This window comes from Microcebus murinus, chromosome X (assembly GCF_040939455.1).
Source record: "Microcebus murinus isolate Inina chromosome X, M.murinus_Inina_mat1.0, whole genome shotgun sequence".
NCBI lineage: Eukaryota > Metazoa > Chordata > Mammalia > Primates > Cheirogaleidae > Microcebus > Microcebus murinus.
Window position 1 is genome coordinate 2,696,012 of NC_134136.1, and position 16,818 is coordinate 2,712,829.

General features: G+C 42.4%; 1 protein-coding gene across 3 annotated transcripts in view; it reads right to left on the minus strand.

Annotated features, from left to right (window-relative positions):
* Window positions 1–1,470: 1,470 nt before the first annotated feature.
* OPHN1 (oligophrenin 1) overlaps window positions 1,471–16,818 on the minus strand; it is a 287,434-nt gene continuing 272,086 nt past the window's right edge. For all 3 annotated transcript variants that reach the window (XM_075999259.1, XM_075999258.1, XM_012736270.3), the window contains 4 exons: window positions 10,452–10,617; window positions 9,311–9,361; window positions 5,740–5,781; window positions 1,471–4,513 (listed from right to left, as the gene is read on the minus strand). In XM_075999259.1, the coding sequence (XP_075855374.1) occupies window positions 5,748–5,781; window positions 9,311–9,361; window positions 10,452–10,617 (251 nt within the window). In that variant the 3' untranslated portion in view covers window positions 1,471–4,513; window positions 5,740–5,747. The remainder of the gene's footprint in view (window positions 4,514–5,739; window positions 5,782–9,310; window positions 9,362–10,451; window positions 10,618–16,818) is intronic.

The window sequence follows — 16,818 nt, forward strand, 5'->3', positions numbered from 1 at the left end:
CTTGTTAATAACAATTGCTTCCCGATGTTTGAGGTGGGTCCTGAGACTCTGCATTTCTAACAAGCCCCCGGGCAACGACAATAGTGATGCTGGACCGATTTGAGTAACAAGACTTGCAGATGTTTTTCCATCAGTCCTATTTGTAAGCATCTTCTTCACTTACCTTCGGGATTCCTTTTCCATACTACTGGGGGCAGTGTGGTGTATTAACAACAGAATTTCCTCTGTAGCTTCCAGTCCTGGATTTGTATCGATTCCTAGCTGTGTAATCTGAGGCGAACAATTTCTCTTCTCCCTGAGCCTCAAGTTTCCTTCTCTGTGAGATGGGTCTGTCACCTGACACAGTGATGCTGTGGAGCCTGAGGGAATTACAAGGCCGTGGCTCAAAGTGGACTGTAGATTGAGGCTCCGAGGTCCAAAAGAATGCTGTGCCAAGGTTGCCTTAGATTTGTAGAATAAAAGACAACATAAGCAGGAGGTAGTGGCTGCATGCACCATCACGCCCGCCCGATATGCTCAAAGATTGTTTCCATGACAAAACTGCAGATGGAAGCCATTATACTAGATAGTCTGCATACTTTATTGAAAGTCACATGAATGGGCCCCAGGATCTCATTCTTTTATTGGTTGTCACACATGTATTTCACACAAGCCATCTTTCTAGCCCTCTATTAATGTCCTTGGCATTAAGTGTTGCATTTCCCCATGAAAATGAGGACTCTTCTTCATCAAAAACATATCTTTAAGGTATCTTGCTTCTCTCTCTCTGCAATTTATTATTTCTGAAGCTTTTTCTGGGCTTCTAATGTGTCAAGGCCACTTGTCTGTAGCTACTTTAAAAGTAGTATATAATTGATCTACATTCTCTTGAAAGCAGTTGTTTTCCTAGTCACAGAAATACTTTTTTCCTTTACTACTTTATTTGTCCTAGATATTACAGAATCAAAGAACTTCTTGTAAAGAGAATAACACTTTCCCATAATAGCCAATTATTTTAGAAATACCCTGCATGGCACTATTTTACTATTGAAATTGTATGTTGAGTTTTGCTCCTCAGTGGCTAGACACCCCCAACCATTATTTTAAACAAAAACTTGAAAAATAAGAATTCAATAATATTTCTTTTTGTAAACCATCTCTTGACTTCTACTATAACCACAGAAAAACTTTGTAGGGATTTGAGTCCAAGGCATCAAGAACTGCAGAGGCACTGAGACCTTTCCGACTTCTCGAACTGCACGTGTGTGTGCCGCCAGTCTCTTCGGCTCAAACTGCACATGCTACAACCTTGGCAAAATACAGAGACACATATGAGGACCTTTTTTCCCTTTGAGAAATGGCTAAGCCAGGGCCTTAACAGCTACCAACTAAAAACCAAATTCTTCACTTCACATGGTAAAACTAGATGATCCTTTTAAAAACATTATCAAATGGGTAAGCTGAATGTGAAGAGAAAGCCCAGCACAGGAGTTATCTTCCAGCTAGTTTTTATTCCCCTGTAAAGTGGGGCTGCATACACTCCTCCATCAAATGCTTGCCTTTTTATATTTTGTTAGGCAGGCAAGAGTCAAGAGTCATGCCAGCTCTAGTAATGTGCCTCTATTCAAACGCCTACTCAAGTGTGGCAAGGGGCAAATGGCATGGGGTATAGAGTCAGAGGGGCCTCAATTCAAATCACAGTTCTGTTATCTACTTTCTATGTGTCCTAGAACTGATTCCTTTAGCCCCTGGGCCATGATTCCTTTTCTCTGTAAAATGAGACTGCCTGTATAATTGTTGTAAGGGCAAAATGAGATAATGTATATGAAGTACTTGGCACTTATGTGCTTAAAAAATGTTATCTTCCTTAGTTATCACTGCCAGTACAAGACTTTCAGTTCATTCATTGCCAGTTTCTCTTAACTTTCTGGCCAAGGTATGCTGATCATTTTCTGAATGTGCCACTCTTCCATCATCACTCTCTCCCGATAGCCTCTTCTAAATGACTACGCATTCATCAATACTGGTCCAAGCCAGTCTCATTCCATGACAGCCCTCACCACAAAAGCTTTTGCTCTTTCAGTCAGAGTGCCGAAGGAAGGCGCCAAGGTTCATTCTTTAGGTATAGCCCGAGGCAGGGGCAGAGCTACCTAGCCACCGGTCCCTGGCTTCCAGCCAGATTGGCAGTTCCTACTCTCCAGGCTAGGATCTTGATCTGTGTCCCAGGCAACAAACAAACAAGGATCTCATGGCCATGTTTCTGGGACATCTCTCTCCCTGGGGTCACAAGCAGCTTTTTCTGACTCTCAGCAATCTTCCAGTGTTTGTATTGGGGATTGTGGTATCTTCACCCAAGAAAACCAGAGTCAAACCATGTCTCTACCATCTTCCAAGGTACCTGAGGCCCTGTTAGCTATTACTTCTAGCCAGAATCTGCACACCTGCCTGCTTTTGTGAACCATACAATGGGACAGGGCAGGGAGGCCATAGCTCTGAGCGCAGGGCTCAACAAGCACTTCCTAGGTGAGGATGGTAGGCCTCACAAAGACTCCCTTTGGGGGTGAGCAGCAGGTGAAATGACGGGCACTTGGCTCTCTTTCTCCTGTTTTCTTAGCAAATTGGTCTTTGAGTCTGGGCAGAGAGTAGAGGCCACTTGGGCATTCCTTGGTTTAGAAAAGCATCGAGTTTCCACTCAATTTTCAAAAAGGCTCTCTGTGTGTTTGGCCTACATGTTCACCAATAAACCATATTTGGAGTTCACTCTTGAAAGTGACTACTGCCTTCCAGTATGCACCTCAGGAGTTGACTTGGGCATGTGTGTACACACGCTTGCTCACTTTCTATCTCCATATCTGTGTTTCTCTCTCAGTACTACAATCAGTGCACTAGCAGGGCCTTACTAGAAGAGTAGAGGTAAGAAAGCCTTTTCTCTCACATTGTGCCACATTATATTAATAATTAAACAGGTCCTAAAGGCAAGCAATGGCCCAGTCATCTGCACAGAAACACAAGCACTGATATTCTATCAGGTTCCCTTTAACAAACAGGAATGAGAAATGTTTGTTCCTCAGGCTTCTGACCTACTACATCAATTTTATTTTAGTTCCTTTCCAATGACTGAGATGATTAATGAAGGGGACCAGGGATTTATGTCTTAAAGTTTTCTACTTGGTCACAAATATGGGGGCTCAAGAAAGGGTAAAAGCCAAACCCCCAAAATGATAGCCACTAAAGTCACCAACCTTAAGGACACTTGCTAGATAAGTTTGCTGTAATGGGAAAAATCTAGCATAGGAGCCCAGGGACCTGGGATCGTGTCCTAGTGTGGTCACTAACTTGCTCTGCCTGGGCTTCCCCAACTGTAAACTAGGTAGTTAGACTAAATGATTTTGAAAAGCCCTTCCAATCAAATACTTTACAGGTTGTAAAATGACTCTTTTATCTCAAGGGCTGTGATTCTTAACCTATATTGTGTCACAAGGCCATTTGAAAATCAGTACAATGTTATGGAACATCTCCTCAGAAAAGGCATGTTGTTGTGGATTTCCACATACCATCTCAGGGACATCATGGAGTTCCTGAATCCATAGACAATGGACTAAGAACTGCTTCTTTCAGGAGATAAAGAAGATAAACATGAAGCAACAGTGACAGATGCCTGACCTCAATACAGCTCAACAATTTTTCTAGCATTTAACCCAAAAATGGAACTCCTATATGACAAACACAGTCTGCCTTTTGAAGAGAAATGTTTTCAGCTTTTTTTTTTTTTTCTTGATTGCTTGGAAAGGAAGCTGTCAGCAGAAAACAAAAGAAAAAACAATCCAAAAAGACCTAGGCTTTGACATGCAAAACATGCTTAGTAGATTTGTCCTAAGAGGCTGTATGCAAGAGCAGGTAGGCCGCCTTCCTAAGTCCACATGGAGGGGTTTTAAAGGGCATCACCCATGCCGTCTGGCCCCACAAGAACAGACAGGCTCTTGGAAACATACGGCAGTGCCAGAATGCTGACCTGGCACCAGTGTCCATATCTTCAGTAAGAGAATATTAAGATTCTCCATTGTTTGGCGATCATTCCGCCTCCCCTCCAACCAAGATAAACAATGGCTCCAATGCAAGTGGCCTTTAGTTCAGGGACAGACCCCTGAGATTGGTCTTTAGCCCAAAATCTTACAGAGTTCAATGGCCTTTTGAGGAAACAGGAAGTTCTGAGAAGAGCTGAAAACTGAACTCCCCTCTTCAACTCAGGTGAATGAATATCTTGGTTTGGGTAGAGTTTGGCTTGAGGGAGTCCAACCATTCACAGTGTTACAGGAACTTGAGATAGAACTTCTGAGAGGATGAAGGCAGAATACAAACGAGAAATAAACATGTGTCTACGACATGTGCCTCTTATTTTATAGACTCCCAGAGCCTGAAGATGCAGGGTCAGGAAGGAGCTGTTCTTCAGCACAAAATGACTCCACACGCAAGGGTTTGAAGAAGACCCTTTCAGAGCCTGGAAAGGGTCCCCAGAAGCCAAGGCTTTTAAAACCTGAAAGAGAAAAAGGAGAGTAGGGAATTACTTGGTTAAACACTGAACACTCACCGAGTGGTGGGGCCTCTGTTGGTAGGTAGCTAAGGCTATGATTGGTAGCTCATTATCTGAGCAACAGAGGCTCTCTGGGAAAATGCCCTTATAAGTTGGATCCCATGGAACAGGCCTAGGATGGTGCTATGGTAAGGACTGGAGACTTTGTGCCTTTGACCTCAACTCTAATTCCCAAAAAGTCTACCTGGGGAAGCAGAAGCCTGATACTAAAACCTCTCAGATAACCCCCCTGCATCATGCCCACTGCCTTTACAGCCCAGCCCTATGATAACTCCAAACTTCCTTTTACTGGAACTTCAACTCCAATGGGGATTGATAAGGAGAAGCTTATCTACCCATGGAACTCTGAGGACTGGCAGTGATAGGACGAAAAAGAAGGGTAGGGAGCACATGGAAAGCCAAGCTCCAGATGCTTAGATCTCATTTATGTGTGTGCCGGGTTCATGTCATGCCAGCAATCTGATAGTCATGCAATCAGAACTCCTAGGTAGGGAAAGGAATTTCCCTGACCTCTGAGTCTCCTGTGACCTTAGCAAAATCGCTTAGCCCCTCTGAACTTCGTTCCTTTATTTGTTGAGTTAAAACACATATTATACTCCCTACTTCTGGCAAGTGATATGGATCACATGAGATAATGGATGTGAAAGTGCTTTGCATTAGACAAATGTAGAGGACTAAGGATGATGGTTCAGGTGGGTAAGACTGAAATAGTGATTTTGTCTAAAGGAACAAAATCCATCAGATACTAAGGTAGCCTCTTGGCACCTGTTATAATAATAAAAGGGAGGTTACTGGTTTCCTTAAAGACCTAAAGAATATCTTTCTACAAACTGAGAAACTGAGGCTCAGAGAAGGAAATGTACCTTCCCAAAATGTCACAGCCTAGGATTCCTTATGAACTTGATTCAAAGGCAATCTGTAAAACTACATCCTAGTTTGGCTAGGGGAGAATGAAAGGAAAGAGGAAGGTGACTTAAAATCACACAAAACCTCGGAATTAAAAGGCACTAAGTTTAAGTGTCATGCAATTGATAGGGTAATGAATTGAGGCATAGATGTGAGTTCCCACCCTCTGGACCTACATGGTAGTCAAGTCCTCAAAATATCAGATCCCATAAAGAAGGCTTTTGTGGAACCAGGTTATGTATTCAGTGGCAGAGACTACATACCTGTGGCCTCAACTTTCATCTCCAGGAAGTCTGCCTTGAGAACTGTGGATAAAGGAAGAAAGACATTTCACTAAGACTCTAGCAGTCAGGACTGGAAATGCAAACCAAGGGAGCGGGTACCTTTCCAAGCCAGTGCTAAGAGGACATCTGAAAAAAGGAGAAGTGATTCTGCCTAGGCATTTCAAAGCATCTAGCTCCATGCTTATATCATTGGGCTACTTCCCTATTATCCTAGACAAGAAGATATATTTCAAGTGCCTGAACAATCCTTTGAGTACCAGGCTATGGAAGGCTAGGAGGGCCCAGAGAAGTTAGCTCTAGATGACAGACTGCATGTTGTGATTATCTCTAATAGGAAGAAGGGTGAGGAAGTAGGCAAGTACCATGTGAAAGATGAATCTTCCTTTGCCTTGATGATCAAACCAGCCTTGCCCAGTCTCTTAATGTGCTCTGATCAGTTTTAAATTATCCTTGTCTGGGTATAGCAGGGGCAAAGAGGCAAATAAAGCCCACTATAGTATGGCCACAGCATCCTACACAACAGCTGCTCTCCAGGGCTATGTCCTCAGCCTTGTGTTTTTCTCTTGACTCTGTTTATACCTACTCCCTGAAATGATCATACTCCCATCCATGTAGTAAATGTGAATAGCTGCTCTGGAGTGGCTATACTCAACAGATGTACTCCAAAATCTATATAGGTCAAGCTCCAACTAATAGCCTAAGTTGCAGTTACCCAATGAACCTCTCTACCTGGATGTCCCACAGTGTCTTCAAAATCATTATGTCTAAAATTAAGTACAGCAACTTTCCCATAAAACCTGCTTCTTCACAATTATTTATTGTACCGTCTACTTGATTGCCCAAGTTAGACTTTTCTCTCTCTCAGTCCTTCTCCAATGTCTCTTCTTTGAAAAGTCAGTCAAGTATTATTGAGCCTATCTCAAATCTGTCACTTCTATTCCATTCCCATTGGCAATGACACAGGCCAGGCTTCACCACCTCTTGCCAGGATGATTAGTCTCCCAACTGGTCTCTCTGTCTCTAGTCTTTACTCTCCCATCTGTCTTCCCCACTACCACCTCAGTGATCTTTTTACAACTCAGTCAGCTCAGAATATGCACTGCCATGCTTAAAAGTCTTCCCTATCCCATGACTACAGTACAAATACCAAACACCTTGGTTTGTCATACAAGGCCCTCATGACCTGGCCCCAATCCATCTTCTTGGTCTCACCTTCAGCTAAACTTTCCTCATCTCATTCCCACCTTCTAGCCAAACTGGAACACTAAACACTTCTGAATCTGTCTTAAATAAGCTGTTATGCCACCCTGAAGTATCCTCCCCTCTCTTCTCTGCCTGACGAACCACAACTCATTTTCTTTTCAATTATTTTTTAAAGAATTGCTGTGGGAGGGAAGTAAATTAATGAGAGATATCATTCAAAGGTCAGACTCCATACAGTCACATATATAAATTGGAAACAAAAAGGGGCAGGACAGAGGCTAAACAGATCTTCATTTTATTAGAGGAGAGAGAAGAGTTGGTAACAATGACCACAGTTGGGATTGACTGTGTGTCTAGTCTGAGGACGTTGATTAGAGGCCAGCATGTGGATGCACTGATGCAAGTGGTGGTTACAAGGTGGAGACCTACATGGAAGGGATGCTCTCCCTAGGTGGATGCTGAGTGGGAAGAACATGGGAGTACTTAGGGTGGTGGCTCATAAAACACTGGCAGGCAGGTGCACCCACTTTGGTCTTACCTACACTGGTGCCAAGATGGACTCTAAGGATAAAGAACAGGATTAAATCTATGTTCTAGGAGCCTGGACATATGGTAGGTAGAATGGTACTCCAGACTGAAGTGCCTGCTTTGGCCATAGTGCCCACAGATTGTGGTTGTTCTAAGGCTTCCTTGAATGTGAGCAGACAAATCTCCAGCACATTGGCGATGGCTACCAATCTTTACATATTCTCAACACCAGTTTCACTATAGCTTCCCTATTGGAAGTCAGTCTGCCTTAAAAATTCTATTGGACTTTGTTGTTCATGGCTCTCACATATTCCCTTCTCAATGCCTTGGTCCCCTGTCCAAGGCTATAGATCAAGTCCCCCCACACACATTTTCCTGTGCATTTCTACTCATCTTTCAAGCCCCAGCTCAAGTATAACCTCCTCTAAAGAGCTTTCCTTTAGACATGTCCAGTTTATTCTGTTCATTTCAGTTTACTGTATTCTATTTCTTTAGTATTTATTTTTCAAATGGCTTATCCTAGGGAGAGAGGAAGAACCACCAGGAAGGAGACCTGCTCATGGGTACACACCTTATTAAGAATAATAGGGTGTCTCTTCCTTTCTCTTTCCCTCCCTTCACTTCTTTTCTCTTTTTATTTCTCAAGGTAGACATTTGGGTAAGCCTACTTTAAAAACTTCCTCAGTGGAAATTTTTATCTTCATGCTATCAGTAGGAGAAATCTGGGGACTTGACCTTACTTTCATCCGTTCTGGTAGAATAGATGGTAAATTATTGTCTAAGGAGAATTTGGCCCAGTCTAAGGCACCCAGCGGCTCCCTGCCAAGTAGAGCTAGGATGACTTGCTGTGTAGAATCATGTCCTAGTGAGTCAGGTCCCACAGTTCTGACTAGAGGATATCAAAACTACCCCAGTTCCACTGCTGGGAAAGGCACATTGTTCTGCTTTTAACTAGCCAGCTAGAAGATTTACACCCCTGTCACCTATCAGGAAGCAAAATTTCAAACTAACTGATATGCAACATGGAACAAACTCACAGAGTCCCTGAAGGCTAAGCAACCATTTCTCTAGGTGTTTTAGTCCAAACAGTCCCAAATGACAGGCCTTAGGCAGTCCGTACTGGCAAGTGAGAAGTTTTAAAAACAAACTAATGGAAAGGAAGGAAGGAAGGAAGGAAAGAAGGAACAAAGGGAGGGAGAAATGAAGGAAACAAAAAATTAGATTCCCAGGCCTGACTCTTGGATATTCTGTTTCAGTGGGTCTACAGGGAAAGCCACCAATCTATGATTTTTTTTCCCTCCAAGCTTTCCAGATGATTTAGATGTGCAGCCAGTTTGAGAATCATTGCCTAAGTTTAATGTTTACCTTTGGAATGGGGGCCATGTTTTACGTTAAAGTGTTGTATTCTACATATCCTTGTCAGCTGCCCTTTTAGAATATTAAATAGTTTCTAAATAAGTAAACTAATGAAAAAGTAAGACCTATACTGGATGTAATGTTTTTGCAATACTGCTTGGTGTGCATGTGTCTTTGTGCTCATGTGTACATGCACACACGTATGTGTTTGTGAGAGAGGAACAGAGAGAAAGCGATGGAGAAACAAGGAGACAAGGAGACAAAAGGTACAAAGTGAGAAAAAGTGTGAGAGAGACAAAAAGAGATGGAGAGAAAAAGCTCGGAAAGAGAAAGCAACAAACAGAGAGACTTAGAGGTATAGAGAAACAAAAGGAGAGATTATAAGTGTGAACACAAATGGGATGCTCATGATGAATTCATTAAAAAATGATTTGCTCTCTCTTTGGTCACCTGTGTCTCTTACCTTCCTGTTTTCCGGGAAGCTGTTTCAAAGAACCTGGTCCTAGAAGCCACCCTGCAAACAGAAGCCAAGCAAGTCCCATGAGTTGCTCTGGAATATGTGTGAAAACCAATGATCAGTGGAAAGGACAGGAAACTCTGAACCAAATGGGCCACCAATACCAGGCCCTGCCTTTGCTGACAAACGACCTGGGTCTCAGGAGAAACCCAAGTATCAGAATGTGAAATGGTACAGAGCCCACAGACACCCTCAAGGCCATAGCAGACACCATTTGTCCCTGTCGATACAGAATGGTTCGAGAATGTTGCAAATTCAGGCTTTTCTTGGGGGAAATAAGTGAAATCAGTCTCGATTTCAAAGTGTAATTGTTGGCATTTTGTAAATACACTTAGCTAATTAGTTGAAGCTGTAAAGGCTTTGGTCTTCTTCTTTCCCCCATTTTACAATTATGAAAAATAAGAGACAAAAGAAAAGGGAAGACCAGGAGGCGGTATACTGAGAGGGGATCCCAGTCACCAAGAAAAGGCCAGCCAGGCTAGTTGTGGCCAAGCAAGGCTGCTCCCTGAGCACTGCTGTGCTCCTGTCCTAGTCGCTCCCTCTCTGGTTCCTTGGCTTTCAGCCCAGCCTCAGGAAGGCCTCCTGGACGTCAGCGCAGCTCCTAGTCTGCAAGAGGCTCTTTGAGGAACCTGAGTCATTTTGAAAGATTTTGAAAAGTCATACTCTTTGCTTACTAAGAAAACAACAGCCTCAAGCACAAGTATGATGAGTAAATCTCTTCATCAAATTACTTTTAAAACCAGTAGCAATAAGAAAATTAGGGGGGAAAAGTCCAGAGCCAAGGAATCTAAAAACAGAAGGTAATCATATCACCATAGAGAGATCAGGGCAGCTAAGAAAAATAGGCCTCCTAGCATGTACTAAGGTTCAAAGTTTTCAGCTTTACAGAAATCTCTCAGCTTGAGTGTTGAGCGGAACACTCCAGACAGGGCTGGCCTATGATATTCCCTGAAACTCTGAAGTAAATGATGCCCCAGGGCTGTGCTCCGTACACCCTTAGCAGTTATATATGGTGATCCTAAGAGCATTCCTGGAAGCCTAACACAGACCAGACCTTAGGTCAAATCTGAGGAACCACCGTACTTACACAGATGATGGGATTTCCCCTGCATTGCCAGCCACAATATCTTGCTTTGGTTCTGGCTTTTGGGGAGTAGCTGCCCGGCAGGGAGGGTCTGGAGGCCTCACTGGGGGACGGATAATGGTTGGCTTTTCTCCTGGAGGCCGCACTTTGCTGAAACCATCAGCGTCCCCTGGAAGAGAGAACAGTTAGCCAGGAACTTAGATGGTTAGCCAAACAGAACACTACTCATGAGCAGGCACCCAAGATTGGTGTTACCTTGGCCACCTTCCTTAGCTCCTACTTCTACTTGGTCACTAACAACTCTAGCTTTTTCTTTTGTTATTCTTCTGGCAGCTGTCCCTTCAGAAAGACTATATTTAAATCCCAGCTCTGAAACTTCAGATACCTTGTGTATGTCATATCAATTTCCTAAGTCTCAGTTTCTTTAGTTATATAATCAAATCAATAATATATAATCTTACAGAGACAGTGAGAGGATAAAATTAGGTTATAACATATTTAGTACAAGACCAGTACATAGTAGGTGCTTAGTAAATGTTTGATGATGGATTTGAATTTGTTAAATTCATCATCACTGAAATCCAGGTCCTTTTCACTTAGGCCTTGACTATGATAGTAGTCTCCTAACTCACCTTTCTGCTCCATGTCTCTCTAGTTTCCAGGTTAGTTGGTACAAAATAAATACTTTGTTATAAGATGGTTCTGGTAGGACTATGGTGAAACAGGGACATTCACACATTGCAGGTGGCATCAAGAACTGGGCTTATTATATCAAGATAGCCATCAAGCATTCTGGAACAATGTGGATGAAATGCAAAATCATATATATGAGATAGTTTGTACTTGTTGATGCAGTAATACCACTTTGAGGAACAAGCCCAAAGGAAATAATATAAGAGAAAAAAACAAGAGAAAAAGGAATTGGCACAAAAATATGCATCTTAACAGCAAAATGTCTGACCCAACCATGAAGGCTAAGCAGACAATGCAATTCATACGATCAATATATATTATGCATGAACTGACAAAACTTTGCACCAGGCCAAAACAAAAACATGAATGTGAAATAATATTAAGTGAAAAAAGTCCACAAAAAGCTATCATGGACTGATAAAGACCATACTGAAATAGACATGTGGACAACTACACAAGGGTATTATAGATCTTGACATTCATTCAATTTTTTCTACAACAATGTTTACAGTAAATGTAAAACCATATTAAATTGAATCAACAGAATATTGCTGGAAAATTTACTTCAAGTATTTTTATATTGTTTTTCTTCTCCTTAAAGACCTTACCAGCAGCTCTAAAAAACACAAGATAAAGTTCAAACTCCTTCACAGAAATGAATGCCCTCCAATAGCTGGTACCAAATCATTGTCCCAGGCACTAACCTCTAGTCAAACTGGTCCCCTCACTGCCCCATTAAGGCCAGCCCTTCTAAAGTGAGACAAGAGTCTAGAGTTGTGCAGACCTGGATTTAGGGCCTTGTTATGCTACTTCCAAGTGGTGGGGCCCTGGACAGTTACTTCACCTCTTTGACTATCAATTTCTTCATCTGGGAGATGGGCATAACAATCCCTCTTTACAAGGTGATTTTAAGGACTAAATTAGATGTCCTATAGACAGTACCTAACACACAGTAGGGGTAAATATCAGACTCTGTCCTGCTTCTTGCCCTATATGTGCCCCTGTTGCCAAGTCTCATCTGTATTGTAACCATCCCATAAGACCCAGCTCAAGTCTCATCCCTCTGAGCAGCCTCTCAGGCATACTTCATTTCCACCAATGCAAATGTTCATGAAGTACTTATATATTATTGTGTATTTTTAAAATTCATCCATCTAGCCATTCTGGTGAGGGAGATAGGTATGAACAGAGATAAAAATAATACACTATGATTGGTGTTCTAATAAATGAATAAACAAAACACTATTCATGTGCACATATATAAATTGTTCCCCCCCCCATTAGTCTGTATCTTACATTTCTGAACATGCCATTCTCCATAGGAACAGGCTAGGTATACAGAATTGCAGGAAAAAAAAAAAACAGAAACCAACCAAAATGATAATAATAGCCCCAGAAGTGAGAAGTAATTTCATAGTTGATCAGCAGTAGCTCAAGGTCTATCTGATTTCTGAAACCCATGTAGTCCCAACTACCAGTGGTTTTTAACCCTGGTTACACATTAGGAGCATGCAAGGAGTTTTAGAACTATATAATACCTGGCCCCCACCCTGAGATCCTAATTTAATTGACTGGGGTGGGACACGGGCATGGCTATTTTTAAAAGCTCCTCAAGCGATTCTATGTGCAGCCAGGGGTGAGGACTACTAGGCCAAATGGCGCTGCTTCCACAGCACAGCCCACAGACTACCAGAGCTGAGAATGCGGTCTCATTTCTACTGGTCACTAGAAAGAGAGTCAAATAGGAATAAGCTGAACCATCAGAGCCAGAAAACATTTCTACCTGAAGCTATGTCCACCCCAGGGCTATCAATTCCCTTGATGAGTGAACCAAATGACATCCTCGAAATAAGATCCCTATTCGTTCCCAAGTTACAGCTACATCCAAGTGGACATCAACCTAGGGCCTTGGAAAACAAACATCATTAACCTTGTGTCCGCTGAGATCTTTTACAGTGACCTCCAGATGATGTTTCATTACAAGTCAAGCTCTGAAGTAGCAGCAGATACTTTTCTTGGCTAAAAGATTCCAATGTTGTTTTCTCCTGCTTCTAATTTGTCTCAGTCACAGTTAAGCCACAATTGTCAAATTGGTGAGGCAGGGAGGGAAGAGTCATGTAATTGGGAGTCAAGAAACCTAGATTCTAGTCTTAATACTAAAACTAACTTGCTGTGTGGCCTTCATATCAGTTCCCTACGAGTACAATATTGGACTGCACTGTTTTACAGTTGAATGAATCTGTTTGTAGACCTTTCTCTTCTCCGTGCTGACTTTTATGTACCGCACCACTTTGAGAGTACTCTAGAAGTCATCCTTGATCAGGCACTTAACCAGCCCCCACCCTTGTTTTTAACAGTTTCCCTAAGAGCTAGAATTAAGCAGCTTTAAAATAAAAATCAATCTCTCTCTGTCTATCTCTCTCTCTGAAACCTAAATTGAAAGGTATTCAATATGGAGCTGTCATGCCGAACCTTATGCGCTCACAAGCAATACAGACAAATGATCCAACATTGGCCTTGCCCTCCAGGAGCTTAAAACTGAGCCGGGAAGAGAAGTTATGCTCACAGAAAACAAGTGTGAATATGATAGCTCAGCATCCACATTAAAGGACCAAATTTGGGTGCCAAAAGAAGTGAGATAAGAAAGAGTTCCCTGGGACAGGACTGTCAGAAGGCTTGGTGGACAGAATGAGACTTGAGCTGGACCGTGAGGATTGAGCAAGAATCCATCCTTGTCCCTTCCCCTCAACAATGGCTTGCCTCTTTCTAGGTGTTGGCATGGTCAAAGATAGGCCGAGGGTGGAAAATGTAGCTCTGAGAGCTTCCATGCCATCTACACTTTAGGCTTGAGGGCCCTCATAGGCTCCAGAATGCAGAAGAGTAGATATCCCCATTTTCCATGCTTGCCATTTCCTGAGAGGTTGTTACCTAGTGACACTACCATTTCTTAAACCTTATGCTTTGTATACCTAATCTAACTTAATCCCTGCAAATTACTTGCCTTCAATGGTAGTACTGTCCCACAGTTGAGAAAACTGGCTCAAAGAAGCAAAGCTGACCTAACTAAGATCAAACAGATAGTAATAGCCTCCTATAGAAGCAGAACAACTGCCACCATTTACTGAGTACTCACGATGTGCCAGGAACATAGATGCCTCACTTCATTGTTATAGCAGTCTTATGGGCACATTATTATCCTCATTATACAAATGAGAAAACTAAGGTTCAGAGAGGTTGTGACTTGTCCAATGTCCCACAGTTAGGAAACGGCAGAGCCAGGATTCAAACTCACATCTGGGAGACTCTGAAGTATGGGCTTTTAACCACTAAGCCTCTTGAGACAATGGTCATTCTAACAAACTGTACTTCCTTTTAGTTTCTTTTCAACCTTGTTCTATAACCTGGCTTTTACTATAAACTTGATCTCCCAATCTAGCCCAACCTGTCCCCCACCCCCATTCTCAGTTAAATGACCATAACCAAGGAATCTTAGCATTTACAGATTTCTTGGGACCTGATGGTCATCAGGATTTGACCTTAAGCAACTTTCTTCCACCTTTCTATATATCCATCTATACTCAGCCTGAAGGCACAAAGTACAGGGAGGGTGTTTCCTCATGTAGATTACTCCAGTTTCCTAGAATTCTCTTTCTTTGTATGGCACCCCTCCATGCTCGCCGTAAAGCCTTTCTGCTTCTTTAGACATTATTTATCCTTCTAAAACAATTTGGAGTTAGGCTCCAAGAAAGGCAGAGAATAAAAACCAAACAGTAGATTATTAAAGCATAATGAGTCCAAACAAGAAAATGTGGATAATGGCCAGCAACTCCCATTACTGCAAAAGCAAGTCTGTTACTAATAATTTCAGAGTGGATGCAAACGCTACTCATAGCATTAGTCACCCTAGTGGAGGACTGACGGCTCTCAAGACCTCAGGTAAAATGAAGGGCTCCTTGTTCCATGTTCCTACTAGAATTCATTCTTACCCTCACTATAACGTGGATCACAGTGGATTGGGATGGGTTGCCTACAGGGCAGCCTCACCACGAACCTTTGGAAGGCAAGGATGATACCTATCACCTTTGTCTCTTCCATTGCATAGCACTATGCCTGAATAAATAAGCAAATACATGTAAGTAGACTGGATATAGCCCTCCTCCCTCTTCATTTCCCAAAGGAAAGTCCTAAGTTCCTCTGTGGAAGTTACATACTTGCCCTTTGCAAAGCCAGGACTGGAAAGAGGCAATAACATCAAATAAAGAAAGAAAAATGGGCTTATATAATTTTGTACTTCCAAAAGTGAGTGGTTCTTATAAAAATAGAAAGAGGAAGGTGGCCAAAACAGGAGAAGAAATAGGAAGTGTGGTATAAAGAAAGAGTTCTGATCTTGGACTCCTGGTTTAAGCCTTATGTGTGCACCTTATAAGCTGGTTACTGTGGGCAAGTTATTTCATGTCTGCAAGGCTCCATTTCTCCATCTGTGAAATGGGGAGAGTAAAACCTACCTCACAGGCCTATCTCAATGATTAGATACAAGAGAAGAAGCAAGAGTATCCAGCTCCATGTCTGGAACAGAAAAGGACCCCTGACAAAACAATACTGATTCTACTGAAAACCTGTCCATAGAAGAAAGCAATTTAACATGCTCCAAAGCCCAGAACAACAGACCTGAAATGGTGTAACAACTGTAAGGTGCAGAGTAGGTCAGTTGAGGTGACAGTTCCCTCCCTCTAATACTGCCATTCAAGCTGCTGGCCAGCACCAGGAACTAACAAGTATCAATTTATAGCTCAGGGTCAGAGCTCTTTGTAGCTTCTGCTTAATTGATAACTGTTCTGATATTGGGGAATACACCATGGAGCAGCAGCCAAAATGGGGAGGGAGGGAGGGGTGAGGAGGGAGGGAGGGTAAGGTTCAAATAGGCAACTACACTAGAGCATTGGTTAATTCTCCACCAAAGCCGAAACCACCTCAGTTCTGCTTTCTGCATTCTGTAGCCAAGGCTGGAGGCATGGTCTTTGAAAAAAAAAAGCTGCATCGTGCCATCCCGCTGGTAACTGATTGAAGGCAGAAAACAAAGCCAGGTAACACTGTGGCCCACATTTAGATAGTAAGGCTGATACTGAACAAGTCAGATCAGTACTTAAATTAACTGAGACCATTAGATCACAGCACCTGCCGCCAGAAGCCTGGGGCAGGACTGTGGAGGAAGAGGAAGATGGGCGTGCCACTGAGACTGAACAGCAGAAGATGGTGAAGGAGGAACTGATAGGGAGGGAGGGCAGGCTAAGTTACTGTGTGTGCTGAACTGATAGGATCTGGCTGATCTCAAGGCTTGGCCACAGGCAAAGCAAATTTTACTGTGATGAGTATAAGCTGAGTTACCCAACTTGCCACCAGATTGACACAAAGGTCAATATACGACTTGTGAACTGAAACAGATGTCTAATAGAAGTTTGGCCTTTCTTGGCTACTTCTCGGAAGATTCAAATTTTAGGGAGGGGAGGGACAGGATGAGAGAATCAGTATCACATTTTGAATGCTGATTATGTGCTAGAGATTTTACACATTATTTCTTTAAATCCTAATGGTAATTCTAGCAGGTAAGCTGTTTTTCCATTTTATAGATCTAAAAACCAGGGTGCAATGAGGCTAAAAAACTTAACTGTGTTCACAT